The sequence below is a fragment of the Gnatocerus cornutus genome, chromosome 1, assembly GCF_029298725.1.
Source record: "Gnatocerus cornutus isolate USDA-ARS CGAHR chromosome 1, icGnaCorn1.1, whole genome shotgun sequence".
NCBI classification, from domain to species: domain Eukaryota; kingdom Metazoa; phylum Arthropoda; class Insecta; order Coleoptera; family Tenebrionidae; genus Gnatocerus; species Gnatocerus cornutus.
Window position 1 is genome coordinate 13,687,041 of NC_142233.1, and position 16,997 is coordinate 13,704,037.

Consider the following 16,997-nt stretch of genomic DNA (forward strand, 5'->3'; position numbering starts at 1 on the left):
TGAAAATGTTTAGATTGTTGAGAAAAAAATTCCTAAAAATTCTATTTCTTGCACCATTTTTTTGTAATTTAGCACAGTAGATAAAAATAATTCTAAAGTAGCCCAAAATATTGTTCTAAAATTTTGTAACTTAATAGTAGTCATTAAACTACTCAGAAATAGTAACGCTTCCAAATCCTATGATTTTAGGATCAAAACTGCCAAAGTTAAAAAAAATTGTAATCAAAATCTGGAAATTTTAAAATTGTTTCAAAGCCAAAATTTCTAAAAATTTTTATTTGTGTCCCAATTTTTGGTAATTTACGACAAGAGATAAACTAGTCTACAGTAGTAACATCGCCAAATCTTACTGTCTCAGAATTAAAATCGCTAAAATTACGGATTTCAATAGAAAAAAAGTTCAATTTTTTTGTTCTCCAAGAAAAAATAATTCTAAAAATTCACATTCTTGTTCTAAAGTTTTGTAAGTTTGTGCAGTTATTAAACTACTCGGAATGTATACATCTTATATGTATAATTTTGTAAATTCACACAATTAGTAAACTAATCGAAAATAGTAAAACTTTTACTGTCAAAAGACTAAAATAGTTTTGGAGACAAAAATTTTGAACAATTTCACAATTGTAAAGAATTACAAGAAAATGGCTCCAACAGTTTGATAACTTGAGATTTTACGGGAATACAAAAAAAAAATAAAATATATATTGAAATGAGAAAAAAGCGAAAAGAACAAGAATATAAATAATTTCCAAATCCGAGAGAGATTTTAAATAATCTGGGAAATCTGGAGAATTTGAAAAAATAGAATTGAAACATAAAGAACATGTGAAAACACTAAAAATTATGAAATTTTTTAAAAATTAGCAAAGAGAGGGCGTTTGTCCCATTTTACTTACTGCCAGAAAAACCAAAAAATATCAAAAAATCAATAACATTCTACGTGAAATTCTGCGTTAGATGAGCTGTGAACCAACTTCTCCGTCTTAATTCAAATTAGCGAAATAATAATTCAAACTTGAGTTAAATTTTGGAGTGTAAACAAAAATAAAAAAATTGATATTTACATAACAAGTGCAATTAATGCCAAATTTCGTACAAGTGAGAATGTAGACATCACCCGAGTGCAAGAAAGGCACTTTCCAATGAGTTATGTACACGATTTTTCCTACGACTCTCCACCCAAAACAATGGACTAATTTGGTTTTTTAAAGTGTCAGAAACTAAATCGAAATTCAAACTTTGTCCCAATTATCTACACTTAGCGAAACATAAAAATAGCAATAATTACACCGCAAGTGCTACCCAACACAACAATAAATAATAACATATACAGGCCGTCATTTAAACTTTCGCACCAACTAAAACGATATTTTAAGGTCAAGTTCGTAAATTCAAACTGATAACAAATACCATTATTTACCTAACTTTGTTCCGATAAATTCCACATTTTTCTACTGAATTTCCTCTTCCTTATTACCAGTAAATCCCCAGATAATTTCCTACGCAAATTCTAACAAAACTGATTAAATTATTATTTTCATAATTTCATCTTATTATTGTGCTATGATATGTATAAGTTCTGCGTTAATAAGCAAACATTTCGACATTTATATTCTTTAAATTTTTTTTTAATCCACATATTATACATTCTTATGAGCTTCTGTACATTCTTTTTACAATTTTTTTGATTGTAATTATTTTAAATCCCGTTTCTTCTTCTCCAAGAATATTTCTGGCAAAGCCGAAAGCATAATTCGCCAATAACAGTTCATTAATGAGTGTCATTAATACACGATTCTGGGTCTAAATAAGTAAAAAACCAAATCCATTCTCGCTTTTATAACAAACACTAAAATTGTACAAAAATAAAATATTCTGCATTGCAGCATGAGTAGGCATCCTTAAATTAATTCAACAGTCGTCCTAATCAGCTATTATAAATCGAATCCCAAAACTGCATGCGTTCAAAGTCTGGATTACTCCCCGTCTTCAATTCAGTCCCTAAATCTAAAAAGTGATGCTCCTCATTACTAACAGGTTTCCACACCACATTGTCTAACAGAGAATCAGTCTCTTCAGGCGTCGGATTACCAGTCTTGGCAAAATTCGTCCACAACTTAACAAACCTCCTCACTGACGTCTCTTCGATGGTACCAGGTTGCAATCGTTCGCTAAGGAACGTTTTGAACAAGTACCCGATGTCGTCGCCGTGGCAAACACCAGTTAGTGACGACGTTGTGAGGTACTTTGAGATTTTCATGAAGAAGTTCTTCCCTCTGCCTTCCCCTGACTTGAAGGAGAGGAAGTAGAAGAAGAACAGAACATGGATGGTCTTCGACGTGCAAATTATTTTGTGGTAATTCATAGAGGTGTCCAGCGACATTCTGTATAAGTATATAGGGGCGGTACTGTGAAGCTTCTGGTGGTCGACGCATCTGTGGATCGCATGCACGAACTGGTTGTCACTTTTCATCTGAAATGTGATAATTTAGACTAGTTTAAGTGGGAATGAGATCGAACGTACCAAATAAGTACTGTCTAAGTTCTTTTCAGAGGGTTTCTGTTCACCAAAGTAAAACTTTTGTATTTTGTTGGCTACCTCCTTCGACTTCTCGGACCCTTTCGGTAGTTTCAAGTCGAAGTGAATCTCAGTCTCAAAGTCACTGGTTAGTTTAGCTCCGGGTTGTACCTTCCTCACTGCTTCGAAGAAGATTCCTTCCTTGGAGGTGTACCCCATGATCAGCGGTACTTGATTAAAGGTACCAGCTCTAAGAATGTCAATAGGCTCTTCGGTCAAGAAAGCTGGCTCGTTGGAGGGCTTCTCCACCACAGGTCCATAGGGGCGTATTAAATCCGCGTTGAAAATCTAGAAATTCAAGCTAGAAAAGCTTTTGCACGGTGGTACCGAAACATACATCAGGCGCTTTGTGCTGTGCTCGGATGAGTTTGTTAACAGAGATGCTCCTGAGGTGGTCTAGAATCTTCTTCTCGTCTTTCTCCTTGTAGCCAACGGCGCTGGCGATGATTCTTCCGTTAGAGCACCCTCTAGCCCACGCGTTTAAGGAGCAACCACTCTGCGCTATGGCTTTATGGAAAAGACCTTTGGCTAAAGGTGACACGTAGAGATAATGGACGGATGCTCCTCCAGCACTCTCGCCGAAGATTGTCACGTTATCAGGATCACCATTAAACTGTCGGATGTTTCTTTGGACCCATTTCAAGGCCAGTACCATGTCTTTCAGCCCTGCGTTACCCGGAACTCCCAGAGACGGATCTTCCAGACTGAGAAATCCTAAAAAGTTATCAGTAATCAATGAATAATAACAACGATAACTTGAAATTAAGTGCTTTCTTATCAAATTTATTTGTCACATAATCAGCGTCAGAGCCGGATAAAGTTATTTACAAACATTGCCCAACATCCTGGTAAAAATTTATTCATTTTAATTAATAAAATAATTGCGATTTGCGTCTTTGGATCGTCACTACTTGACATCAATTAACTTTAATAACTTACCCAAGACTCCTATTCGATAGTTGATGACTACCAATACGATATCCTCGGTCATTAGGTATTCGGGGCCGAAAAGTTCATCTTTGTTTGACCCGTACAAATATGCGCCCCCATGGATCCACACCATCACGGGTTTAAGACATGGGGAATTTTCTTCTGGTAATTGGCGGGTGAAAACGTTTAAATTTAGACAGTTTGCTTCGTTTCCGACGTGGTAGAGGAAGAATAAGTGGCGAGATGGGCATTCTGGGCCTTCTTTAGTGGCGTCGCGGACTCCAGTCCATGGCTCTGCGGGTTGGGGGGCCTGAAAGACCAAGACATGGTAAAATTCAAAGATCAATTGAACACCATAAAAATTAATGTTTGAGTGGAGGACCTAACCTTGGTTGATTGAAATTAAAAAAAAAAAATTTTGGTTTTAATTAAATATATTAAACTTCTTTGTGTGTTTCGGGATATAATTACTGAAACTCGCATGTGATCAGGTTTAAAAAATTACCTTGAAAAACGTGAATTGCACAAAAACATGTAATTATAACACACTATATGACGATAAAATTATGTTTTAAAGCATTTTGAATAAGTAGATAATACTTTGGTAATTAACTAATTACATTTTTAATCCTCTGTTTAAAATTACGTGACAATAGTGTTTGAATACAATTGAATTAAAAATGAGCACTAGTCTTGTTGCATTTTTTTTTCAATAATTTTAAATGATAAGTTGACCTTGTGATCGTGACGTGGTGGTTATCAATATTATGAATTTTGAATTTCTTTTACCACCAAAACCCATAAAAACATGAAAATTTTAAAAGTTTTTATGATTTTAAAGATTCTAAAGAGGTAAAGATATTTATAGTCTAAAGATAATGAAAATGACAAGCTACAATTATTTTTTTTTTAAATTTCACCATCCGACTAAGAAAAAAACAAGTTATCATTTTTTATTTATAATTTTGATTTTCAACATAATAAAGAAACAACACACAAGTAATTTTGAAATCCCCTTCTAAAAAATAAAATTGCAAAAAATACAAAATTTTATAGAAAACGGCAAAATTCTTGGTTCGTTCCAAATAAAAAAAATTAAAATCTTTGTTTCTTGTTGTAAAATGTAATTTGCACAATTGATTAACAAGTCAGAGATTAGTTAGTCAAAATTTCGCTATCTAAAGATTAAATAAAACTGCCAAAATTACAAATTTTTAGAAGAATTGGTAGAAATTTATCATTCGTGTAAAATAGAAAATTTCTAAAAATTTGGTTTCTTGTTATAAAATTTTGGAATTTGACACAATTAATAAGTAGGTCAAATGTACTAAAACTCTAAATTTCATGAATTTAAGATTAGAATTGTGAAAAAAAAACAGAATTTTATAGAAAACGGTAAAATTTCTAGTTTGTCCAAATTTGAAAATTTCTAAAAATTCTATTACTTAATTTCAATTTTTGTAAGTTGACGCAATTAAATTATAAGTCAAAAGTAGTAAAATACTCTTATTTTACTGTCTAAAAATTAAAATAACGAAAAATACAAAATGTTATAGAAAACGATGACATTTTTTACTCTTCGCAAAACTAAAAATTTCTACAAATTTTGTTTATTAGTGTAAAATTTTATAATTCTGTACAATTTAATAACAAGTCAAGATTAGTAAAATCTCAAGATTGCAGTCTCCAAAGGTTAGAACTGCCAAAGTTACATACTTTTATAAAAAACGGAAGAAATTTTTATTCGTCTAAAACAGACAATTTCTAAAGATTTTATTTCTTGTTCTAAAATTTTGTAATTCAACACAGTCAATAAACAAATCAAAATTAGTAAAATCTCCAAATTTCATTATCTGAAGATTAAAACAGCCAAAGTTATAATTTTTATAAAAAAAGTAGAATTTTTTTATTCGTCTGATTTTATTCATCTTCAACTGAAAATTTTCTAAAAACTCTGTTTCTTGTTCTAAAATTTTCTAAATTCTCACAATTAATAAACAAGTTAAAAGTAGAATAACTTTTAAGTTTTACAGACTAAAGGCTAAAATTAAAAATACAAAATTTTATAAATAACTACAATATTTTATTCCTCTGAAACTAAAATTTCTAAAAATTCTGTTTTTTGTTCTAATATTTTGTAATTTGGCTCAGTTGATAAGCAAGTCAAAATTAGTAAAATCGCTAAATTTGCTTTTCTGAAGACTAAAATTGCCAAATCTACAGAATTTTATTAAAACCTGTTGAAATTATTAATTCATCTAAAACTGAAAAATTTCTAAAAAAGTTTATTTCTTGTTCTAAAATTTTCTAAATTCACACAATTAATTAACTAATCGAAAGTAGTAAAACTTGTCAATTTTACTGTCTAAAGATTAAAATTACAAAAAATACAAAATTTTATAGAAAACTGAAAAACTCATTTCTAGTTTTGGAGACAAACATTTTTAAAAATTTGACAATTGTAAAGAATTACAAGAAAATGGGAAAATGGATTTTACGGAAATACAAAAAAAATAAAATGTTTAGTCAAATAATAATCTAAAAAAAAGAAAAATATTAGAAATGAGAAAAGCGAAAAGAACAAGAATATAAATAATTTCCAAAATCGAGAAAGACTTTAAATAACGTGGGAAATCTGGAGAATTTGAAAAAATAGAATAGAAACATAAAGAACATGTGAAAACACTAAAAATTATAATTTTTTTTTTAAATTAGCAAGGAGAGAGTGTTTATCACATTTTACTTACTACCAGAAAAACCAAAAAATATCAAAAAATCAATAACATTCTACGTGAAATTCTGCGTTATGAGCTGTGAACCAACTTCTCCATCTTAATTCAAATTTGCGAAATAATAATTCAAACTTGAGTTAAATTTTGGAGTGTAAACAAAAATAAAAAAATTAATATTTACATAACAAGTGCAATTAATGCCAAATTTCGTACAATTGAGAATGTAGACATCACCCGAGTGCAAGAAAGACACTTTCCAACGAGTTATGTACACGATTTTTCCTACGACTCTCCACCCAAAACAAACAATGAACTAACTTGGTTTTTTAAAGTATCAGAAACTAAATGGAAATTCAAATTTCCCAGGCGAGTTTAATTGTCCGACATAAAAACCCCAATTATGTACACTTATCGAAACATAAAAATGGCAATAATTACACCGCTACATGCATAAAACAAGTGCCACCCAACACAACAATAAATAATAACATATACAGGGCGTCATTTACACCTTCGCACCAAGTAAAATGATATTTGAAGGTCAAGTTCGTAAATTCAAACTGATAACAAACACCGTTATTTACCTAACTTTGTTCCGATAAATTCTATATTTTTCTACTGAATTTCCTCTTCCTTATTACCAGTAAATCCCCAGATAATTTCCTACGCAAATTCTAACAAAACTGATTAAATCAGTGACATGCATATGTCGTGTCAATGACTCATCTATGTGTAGGAATTTAAAAGAGGATCATACGATAATGTTTTGAATTCTTTTGCGAATTTTAGGGAATTTTGTTTTTATGTTTGTCACACGTGGGAATGTTATCGTCGCATTGCCATTGAAACAATTAATTAATTAATTAATTACAGTAGCGCTTGCGGTATTTTTTAACGCATCATCACGACACTAATACTAATTACTTAAGAAGAGTCATAAAGTGACGAAACTGAACTAAAATTAAACAAAAATTTCGCATATTTCTAATTAGTTAAAATGTTAACTACTTAATTAATGTTTCTATGAAGAACAATTTTTGAACTCCCTGCGGTTAAAATTGGTCAAGGTCCTCCACTTTCAGCTCCAAAGCGTTCAGTTGAAAAATATTTAGAATTTCAACTCGAGCAACCGATTGAATTAATTATTGCAGTTATTGCACCCCGATTTTAAAACCGCACCCCTCAAAACCAGGTAAATTTAGCGCACCCCGTGCACGCAATCCCGAAAATCCCGCAAAAAATGAAAGAAACTCACCTTGAATCTCAGCTCTCCCACAGGAGGCTTCCCGTACGGTATTCCCAGAAAACTGCAGAACTTCCCACCACGATAATCCTCCGATATTTTCCCTTTCAACTGTCCCTCTTGTACCGTCACTTCTGGAGCTGTCATTTTTCGTGTTTGCTGCAGCCGTGTGCTTGGGCTCCACTATAATAGGCAACTGTTATAAGCGGTTCTTTGCCGGTTGGTCGAAACACGGTTGGGTACCACCACGTGGAATCGGATGTGACTAACATTGGCTGGCGATATTTCACGTTATCTATTTATAAAACTCACTTGCAAAACTGTGCTTCTTTTAATGTTACGTAGGCCGAAATACGGAACTCGTCTGATGTTGATCATAATTTGATTGTTTATAGACGTTTGTTCTTGAGTTAGAGAGGAGGTGGGATGGTTTTGGGTAAATAAATACTTTGCCTGAAAGATTCATTTGTACTCAGAGATTTGACTTGGAAGAGAGATTTCTTATCTATTTTAAAATATTTACTGTTGTGAAAAGTAAAAAACTTATCTTTCATACGTAAAAACAGTCTTTTCGACAAAACTAGGACAAAATACGAAATATGTAGGAGTAATATAATATCAGATGCCCTTAGCCCAATTTTTCCAGCGCCTTTATCTCGAAGTTGTTGTGACTAAATCTTTATTTACATGTCTGCATTTTTATCTAAGAAACTGTATCAATGTTACGTCACAAGATCCTGGTACATACCAAAGATAAATATTGCTTATTGATAAAACTAAAAATAAAAACTTCTTTTGAAACCGACTTTTGTGACTTGTACTTTCTAAGGATTTCTCAAAATAACCCAAATAAGTAATCATACAAAAAAATTATTACATCTAAACAAATCTGAAAGATTATTCTGAAAATACTGAAAATATACACATAGATGGCGCCACTTTTGAGTCAAAATAAGTGCTAAAATTAAAAGAAATATATGTAAATTAAACTAAAAACCTGTAATTTTTGACATTTTTGATATTCCAGACTTGACACATAGATGGCGCCACTTTTGGGTCAGGTCAGGTCAAATTAAACTTAAAATTCAAAAAATATTCATAAATTAACCTAAAAATATATAATTTTTGACATTTCTGAAGTTCCAGACTTGACACATAGATGGCGCTACTTTTGAGTCAAAATAAGCGCTAAAATTAAAAAAAATATGTAAATTAACCTAAAAACCTGTAATTTTTGACATTTTTGATATTCCAGGCTTGACACATAGAGTTACAAACTTTCTTAAACTTTCTTGCTTTAAAATTTTGCAATTTGGCACAATTGATAAACAAGTCAAAAATAGTAATACTCAAGGGTAAAATGATTATAATTGGTGAAATTTCTTTTATAGAAAACCGTCAAATGTTTTATTCGTCTGAAACTAAAATTTTTAAAAAGTTGGATCCTTGTTCTAAAATTTTGTAATTTGACACAATTGATAAACAAGTCAAATTTAGTAAGACTGCCAAATTTTACTGTCTCCACATTAAAATTGCGAAAAATACAAAATTTTATGGAAATCTGTAAGATTTTTGGTTTTCTCAAAACTAAAAATTTCTAAAAGTTCTGTTTGTTGATCTAAAATATTGTACTTTAACACAGTTGATAAACAATTTAAGATTGATAAAATCTCTAAATTTCACTGTCTGAAGATTAAAACTGCCAAAGATAAAGATTTTTATCAAAAATACGGTAGGAATTTCTGATTCATTAGAAACTAAAATATTTCAAACATTTTTTTTTCATAAAATTTTGTAATTTGACACAATTAATGAACAAGTCGAAAAAAGCAAAACTACCAAGTTGTATTGCCTCCAAACTAAAATTGCGAAAAATACAGAACTTTATAGAAGACAGTAACATTTTTGGTTTGTCCGAAACTGTAAATTTCTAAAACTTGTGCTTCTTGTTCTAAAATTTTGTAGTTTAGCACAGTTAATAAACAAGTCAAAATTAGTTAATTTCCCAAATTTTACTCACTAAAGATTAAAACTGCCAAAGTTACAGATTTTTATATAACACAATGAAAATTTTTTATTCATCTGAAATTAAAAATTCTGTTTGTTTTAAAATTTTGTAATTTGGCACTTTGACAACTGCTTAATACTTAAAAACTAAAATTACCTAAAAACAAAATTTTATAGAAAGTGGTTACATTTTTGGTTGTTCAGAAATTGAAAATTTCAAAAAAATCTGTCTTTTGTTCTAAAATTTGTAGTTTGGCCCAGTTAATAAACAAGTCGAGATTAGTTAAATCTCCAAATTTCACTCACTAAAGATTAAAACTGCCAAAGTTACAGATTTTTATATAAAACTATGAGAATTTTTGATTCATCTGAAATTAAAAATTTCTAAAAATTCTGTTTGTTTTAAAATTTTGTAATTTGACACAATTAATAAACAAGCCAAACGTAGTAAAACTGTTTAATGCTTAAAAACTAAAATTACGTAAAAACTGTATTTTATAGAAAGCGGTTACATTTTTGGTTGTTCAGAAACTGAAAATTCTCAAAAATTTTTGATTCGTCTGAAATTAAAAATTCTAAAAATTCTGTTTGTTTTAAAAATCTCTAATTTGACACAATTATTAAACAAGCCATAAATAGTTAAACTCCTATACTTCACTGTTTATAAACTAAACTTGCAAAAAATTCTGAATTTTATAGAAAACAGTAACATTTTTGGTTGTTCAGAATTTGAACATTTTTAAAAGTTCTGCTTTTTGTTCTTAAATTTTGTAGTTTGGCACAGTTAATAAACAAACCAAGATTAGTTGAGTCTACAAATTTCACTCATAGAAGATTAAAACTACTAAAGTTACAGATTTTTATAAAAAGCGATAATAATTTTTTATTCGATCAAAAGTAAAAATTTGTAAAAATCTTGTTTTTTGGTATAAAATTTTGTAATAATTTGGCACAATTAATAAACAAGCCAAAAGTGGTAAAACTTCTAGACTCCACTGCTTAAAAATTAAAATTGCGAAAAATTCAGAACTTTATAGAAAACGGTAAAATTTTTAGTTGTTTAGAAACCGAAAATTTCTAAAAATTCTGATTTTTGTTCTAAAATTTTGTAGTTTGGCAAAGTTGATAACCAAGCCAAGATTAGTAAAATCTCCAAATTTCTTTATCAGAAAATTAAAACAGGCAAAGTCACGATTTTTATAAAAAAAATGTCTACTTATTTTATTCGGCAGCAAATAAAATTTTTTAAAAATTTTGTTTTTTGTTCTAAAATTTGGTAGTTTGACACAATCAATAGACAAGTCGAGAGTAGTAAAACTCCAAAATTTGACTGGTTTCAGGTTGAAATTGCGAGAAAGATACAGAATTTTAGAGAAAACGGTAAATTTTTGATGCTCTCAAAATTAAAATTTTTTAAAAATTTTGTTCAAGTCTTAAAGTTTTGTAATTGGACACAATTAATTAACAAGTCGAATGTAGTATAACCGTCAAATGTCACTGTATAAAGATTAAAATTGCGAAAAATGCCGAATTTTATAAAAAACAATAAAATTTTTGGTTTGCTCGAAAATAAAAATTTCTACAAATTTTATTTCTAAAATATTGTAATTTTCACTGTTTATAAACAAATCAGCATTAGTAAAATCTCTAAATTTTTCTGTCTGAAATTTAAAACTACCAAAGTTAAGTATTTAATTAACAACAGCAGACATTTTTGTTTTTTTTCCGAAAATGTTGGTTGTAGCAAATATGTTTTTTTGTCATTTGACATTAGAAAATGGACAATTCTTTAACGTAAAAATGGCACTCTAAATTTACCTCAAATTGCTTTGAAAAATTGTGAAAATTATAATAAAAATATTTTATTTTTCCAAAATATTGGTAAAAAATTGTTGACATTACAAAAATGCTTAATTTGTGGCTTTATAGTTAAAAAATAAAAACTATAAATACTCAAACATTTGATTTGTTTTAAGAAACCGTGTCGGCATTGGGAAAACAATTATAAACAAGCCTCAGTCTACCCGATAATGGCAGACTAAATCTAATACATTTATTGTTATCAGTTAAGTGTTTTGAAGTGATTGCAGCTGCTTATTGTTAATGAAATAAGAAAAATTTGTCGACGAGGTTCTGTACTTAGGAAACCTGTGTTATTTATCGAATCAAGTTTAATAGAAATTAGTTTAAAAAAAGTTGTTTTGCTATTATTGCATAATTAACAACATAATTATTTTTTCAACTTGATTAATTTAAAAAAATATGAAATTAGACGTCAAAGAAACGTCAAATTAAGGAAACTTTGGCAGTAATTTTTCTGTACTAGAAACGTAACAAAGTCTTATTAAATTTGAAAAATCTAGTGGAAAAATTGCTCAAACTTTGATATTAATTTTGTTTCCCATGACTCATGATCTTATATGTCATAAAAATTAAAATATCTGGAAAAACAAGGATGTGTCCCATCTATGAGGTATAAAGAACACGAAGTACCAAAACAATTTCCAAAAACATGAAAATAAATGGAAAAAAAATGTTTTCTAAATATAATCGGTCACAGCAACACGAGAAGCAACATATGTTAGGAAAATAAGCTCATTTTAAATTACATAATGTTCCATTCAACTATTGACAATGGTTATTGATCTATGACAGGTATATTGACCTTGGTTATAATTTAACAAATTACGCTGTCCTGTGAAATTTTGCGGATAAAACAAATTGAGTTTTAAATAATTGAGAAGAGAGTAAACTAAAAGTCTCATCACGTAGTTTTTTTTGTCTAATTTTCACATATAAAATTCACTTTCTGTCATTTGTTTAGATTGTAAGATATTTAAATTTGACCAAAGTTGCTCGCAGCGGCTAATCAGCCAATTCACACCCATTTTCCGATTTAAAGAGTGCTTAAATTTTAAGTAAGTTTAACTGAGCAACCGGGCCTAAATTACCAAACAATGGCAGAGAGCTCAAGTTCTTAGAACACCGGCTAGTCAATTTACAGGTGCTACCTTCAATGGCATTTTTTATTTCTTCTTAAAAAGAGACATTTGCCAGTATGGTCTAGGTCAGTTATATGTATTTGTTCCTTGACCTGATTGTACCTGTTTTTTAACCACAAACTGAAAGTGTTGATCGTACCTAAATATTAGTCGCCATATTATAACAAACGAAATATTAACGTACGAAACTGTTTAGTTTTGTATTATTTGAATTTGAATGTTACTTGATAAAAATAATCACTAGAATTTGAAAGTCAGCGTGAAAATGCTACATTATAAGCGAGTGAGAATTATTTAAATACATGAGTGATACAAATCTCAGGAGCTTGTTATGACAGATCGAATGTCACCAAAATGAGTTGTACAATGAATAAAGAATGTTGTAATATAGCTCTATTATATCACTTGTAGTATAATGAAAATATTATATAACGCATATATAAGTGCAAGTATGCTGGTGTCCCTCAAATACTATAAAGTCTTTTTAAACGTGTATCTTATCACGTTTTATCTACGATTGTTCCCCATTTCTGACTTACGGTAGGCATTTTTTATTCTTTTGAAACTGAAATTATTGCACATTCTGTTCTTGTTCTAAAATCTTGTAAGTTGACACAATTAATAATAAACAAGTCAAAAGTAGTAAAACCCCTTAATTTTACTCTCTCCAAATTAAAATTACGAAAAATACTGAATTTAATAGAATAGAAGTTCTCCTGAAACAAAATTTTTTTAAAAATTCTGCTTCTTGTTTTAAAATTTTGTAATATGACACAACTCAAAAGTAGCAAAACTTCTAAATTTTACTGTTTTCAAATTAAAATTGCAAAAAATACAGAAGTTTATACAAAAGGATAAAATTTTTGGTTCCCCTGAATATAAAAATTTCTAAAAATTTTGTTTCCTGTTTTAAACTTTTGTCATTTGACCCTGTTGGTAAATAATTCAGGACTGGTAAAATCTCTAAATTCGATTGTCAGAAGATTAAAACTGCCAAAGTTAAAGATTTTTATAAACAACTGTAAAAACTTTCGATTCATATGAAACTATTTTTTTTTAATTTTGTTTTTGCTCTAAAATTTTGTAATTTGACACAATTAATAAACAAGTCGATAACAGTTAAACTCCGAAATTTTACTGCCTCTAGATAAAAATTGTGAAAAATAGCAAATTTAATAAAAACGGTAAAATTTTTGATTCGTTCGAAACTGAACATTTCTACAAAATCCATTTCTTTTTTAAAAAATTTGTAATTTGACAGAGTTGATAAAAAAGTCTAGATCAGTAGCGTTTATAATTTTTACTCGCGAAAGTTACAGATTTTTCTAAAAAAACGGTACGGATTTTTGATTATCAAGAACTAATTTTTTTTTAAATTCTGTTTTTCTACTAAAATTTTGTAATTTGACACAATGAATAAACAAGTTGATAACAGTAAAACTTTCAAATTTTACTGCCTCTAGATAAAAATTGCGAAAAATAGCAAATTTAATAAAAAACGGTACTATTTTTGGTTCTCTCAAAATTAAAAAAAATTCTAAAAATTTTGTTACTTGTTTTAAAATTTTGTAATTTGAGAATTAATAAACAAGTCAAAAGTAGTAAAACTTCCAAATTTTACTGTTTCCAGATTAAAATTGCGAAAAATACCCAATTAAAAAAAATCGTTAAAATTTTTGGTTCGTTCGAAACTGAAAATTTCTATAAAATCTATTTCTTTTTCTGAAATTTTGTAATTTGACAGAGTTGATAAAAAAGTTTAGATTAGTAGAGCTTATAATGTTTACTCGCCAAAGTTACAGATTATTCCAAACAACGGTACGGATTTTTGATTATCAAAAACTATTTTTTTTTTTAAATTCTGTTTCTACTAAAATTTTGTAATTTGACAGAATTAATAAAGTCGAAAGTAATAAGACTCCTAAATTTTACTGTCTCTAGATTAAAATTGCAAAAAATACAGTATTTTATAAAAAACGATATAATTTTTGGTTCGTCCAAAACTGAAAATTTCTAAAAATTCTGTTTTATGTTCCAAAATTCCAAAAAGTCAAGATTAGTAAAATGTCTGAATTTTCCTGTCTGAAAATTAATTCTACCAAAGTTATAGTATAATACGAGTAGATAATAACAGGAGAAATTTTTGATTTTTCAGAAAATTTCCAAAGTTGACAGTTGCAAATAAGTTTTTTTGTCATTTGACAATAAAGAAATTTCAATTGTTTAACAAAAAAACTTGACTTCATGTATCGTTACTTTTCCAAAGCATGCTTCGAAAAATAGTAAAAATTATAATTAAAATATTTTATTTTACTAAATGGTTTTCAGTCAATCAGAGCCCGCCCACTTTCTGCACAATCCTAGACTTATTAAAACACAAGTTGCATAATACATTGAACCCTTGTCTTAGGCAAGTTTTCGAAGCTCTCAGATTGCGTTATGAAACGTGTGTTTTTACACTATTTTTTTCTATTAAGGCACTATTTCAACGCTTTTTTGGCAAAAAAAAATTAGGTCGGTAAAACGTCATTTAACTGTCAACTGTCATGTCAAATGTCATTTGTTTTTGCATGAATCTCATGATTTTGACAAGCAATTGACAAGAGTACAAACTCACAAAATACTGGTTTAAGGAGTTTTTAAAGCACCGGAAACAATGATATAATGTACCTTTTAAAGCACACAATCAGAAAACATATTTTTGCGCCAGTGAAACAGTCTTTACTAAATGTATGGTAACTAAATCACATTATGATAAGTTATGATAGTTCCTTACGTAACTTGCAAGAATTAGCAATTTCCTTTTGTACGCAAATCGCTGAGTTGAGCCATAGTTCTGATTTTCCTATTTTTGCCTCAATTTAATTCCAATGCGATTGTTTTTTGAATTGTAAATTTATTCATTGTTATTAGCATTATTTTACACATAAACTCAACTTTCGTAAATGCGATTAGTAAAACAAAATATTTTGTAACAACAAACTACAAATGTTACAACACATTTTTGCCATTAATTTTTAAAATGTAATTTGTACAAGATGTGACTTTAGACTATACCTACGCATTACACGTTCTGTTACTTTTTATCTCTTATTGACACTATTATTTTAATGAAAATCAGTATGCACTACACTTGTTGTGACGGTAATTTTAGATAAGACTGATCAAACATGCATGTGATATACACAAAAAATATATTTGCGTCAAAAGTACAAAAGGTCGCAAAATGTAAAGTGTGTTGTGTGTGTTATATTATGTAAATCCTTTTTAAGTTCAAAGAGTAATCTAATTATCACTTGATTAGTCTTAAATGTGCGAAGCAAACGGTGATTTTCCAAAATTATTCCTACCGGAATTATTTGAGGTATAAAGACGATTTAGGAGCAAAACTGGCGCCGTTTTAATTCTCATTATGAAAAAATAGTTCTTTACATTTGAGTTTCTATATGTGAGGCGGCATTTGCTGGGGAGATTTTTTGACAACGTCATTTGCATTTTTCGAACCTTCCAATAGGTGGCGCCACCTTTTTAATTAATTTTTATTTTGATTCTTAAAATGGAAAAACTTTCATAGACAACACAACTTGTGGAAGTAATTCTTTGAGCGGTCGGTGTAATTTGATTTTTTGCCGCACTGCTTGTGTGTGATTTACAATCCAAGAAACCATAAAGTCTTTTATGGTTTTTTTTATACATATAATTTTAGACCATGATGTCTGACCCAAATTACTCTGCTTATCTACTTAGGTTCAGAATCAATCAAAAATTTTAGATAAAGTATTTCTGCCTACGTCTCTACATAATTAAGAACTTTAGAAATTAATCGCTTATAACTAAAACAATAAATACCTTGAAAGTTTTGCCTGCATTCCTTGCCAAAGCGCACAAGAATTTGAACTCCGTGACAGCCGGCCTAAAATTTGTAACTATCAATAAGCTTCGATTTTGATCACAAATAGAAGTGCAAACGGCAACAAACTTGACGATAAGATTACTGAAGATAGTCAGGCTAGAGCAAAAATAGTAACTAGTTTGATAAATCGGAAGAGAACGAGAGAAAGCAGAAGTTCTGACATTTTGACGTTTTAATGGATTTTTTTGACAAGTGGTGTCAGGTCTTTTGATAAAAAATTAAGCAATGAAGGAAAAAAATTAGCTCATTTATAATCTTTTCAGTGAGAACAATTTTTTAGCAAAGTCTGCCGAGTGTTTTTTTTTACTTTTTGTTTTGTTAGAGTGAGTACCTTTTTCTCTATTTTAAAAGGCTGGTTATAATTACCTCTAATCCGAAGTTATGACTATAATAGAAAGGTCTATCAAAATTTTATTAAAATGGGATCTAAAGAAGCTCGTCCTCTAGCAAACGCCTCCTAAATACAAAAGTTACAAGCAAGAAAATTATGCAAAATTGTAGAGCAAAAGAATCAAATTTGAAAAATGTTTGATGATCATATGTTAAAGTGCCAACATTTGTTGCTAAAATTTTGATAATTTTGATGCTACAG

The 16,997-nt window shown here is 29.3% G+C and overlaps 1 protein-coding gene across 2 annotated transcripts; it reads right to left on the reverse strand.

Moving 5' to 3' along the window:
* Nucleotides 1-1,824: 1,824 nt before the first annotated feature.
* Nucleotides 1,825-16,424, reverse strand: LOC148180431 (esterase B1-like). Of its 2 annotated transcripts, XM_088038377.1 has the most exons (7): nt 15,550-15,628; nt 7,796-7,936; nt 7,496-7,666; nt 3,518-3,818; nt 2,916-3,292; nt 2,525-2,866; nt 1,825-2,473 (listed from the first exon to the last, which is right to left on the reverse strand). In XM_088038377.1, the coding sequence occupies exons 2-7, from the start codon at nt 7,859-7,861 to the stop codon at nt 1,928-1,930; spliced, it is 1,803 nt and encodes a 600-aa protein (XP_087894503.1). In that variant the 5' UTR covers nt 7,862-7,936; nt 15,550-15,628; the 3' UTR covers nt 1,825-1,927. The 2 variants fall into 2 exon arrangements, with proteins under 2 accessions (XP_087894503.1, XP_087894511.1); XM_088038385.1 differs by lacking the exons at nt 7,796-7,936; nt 15,550-15,628 and adding an exon at nt 16,342-16,424.
* Nucleotides 16,425-16,997: the final 573 nt, after the last annotated feature.

Coding starts and splice junctions, on each gene's coding strand:
- LOC148180431 (XM_088038377.1), bottom strand. CDS start 7,861: ATGATCAACATCAGACGAGTTCCGTATTTCGGCCTACGTAACATTAAA. Junction 3,819..7,495: donor TGGGAGAGCTGAGATTCAAG/GTGAGTTTCTTT, acceptor TTGGTCTTTCAG/GCCCCCCAACCCGCAGAGCC. Junction 3,293..3,517: donor CTATCGAATAGGAGTCTTGG/GTAAGTTATTAA, acceptor ATAACTTTTTAG/GATTTCTCAGTCTGGAAGAT.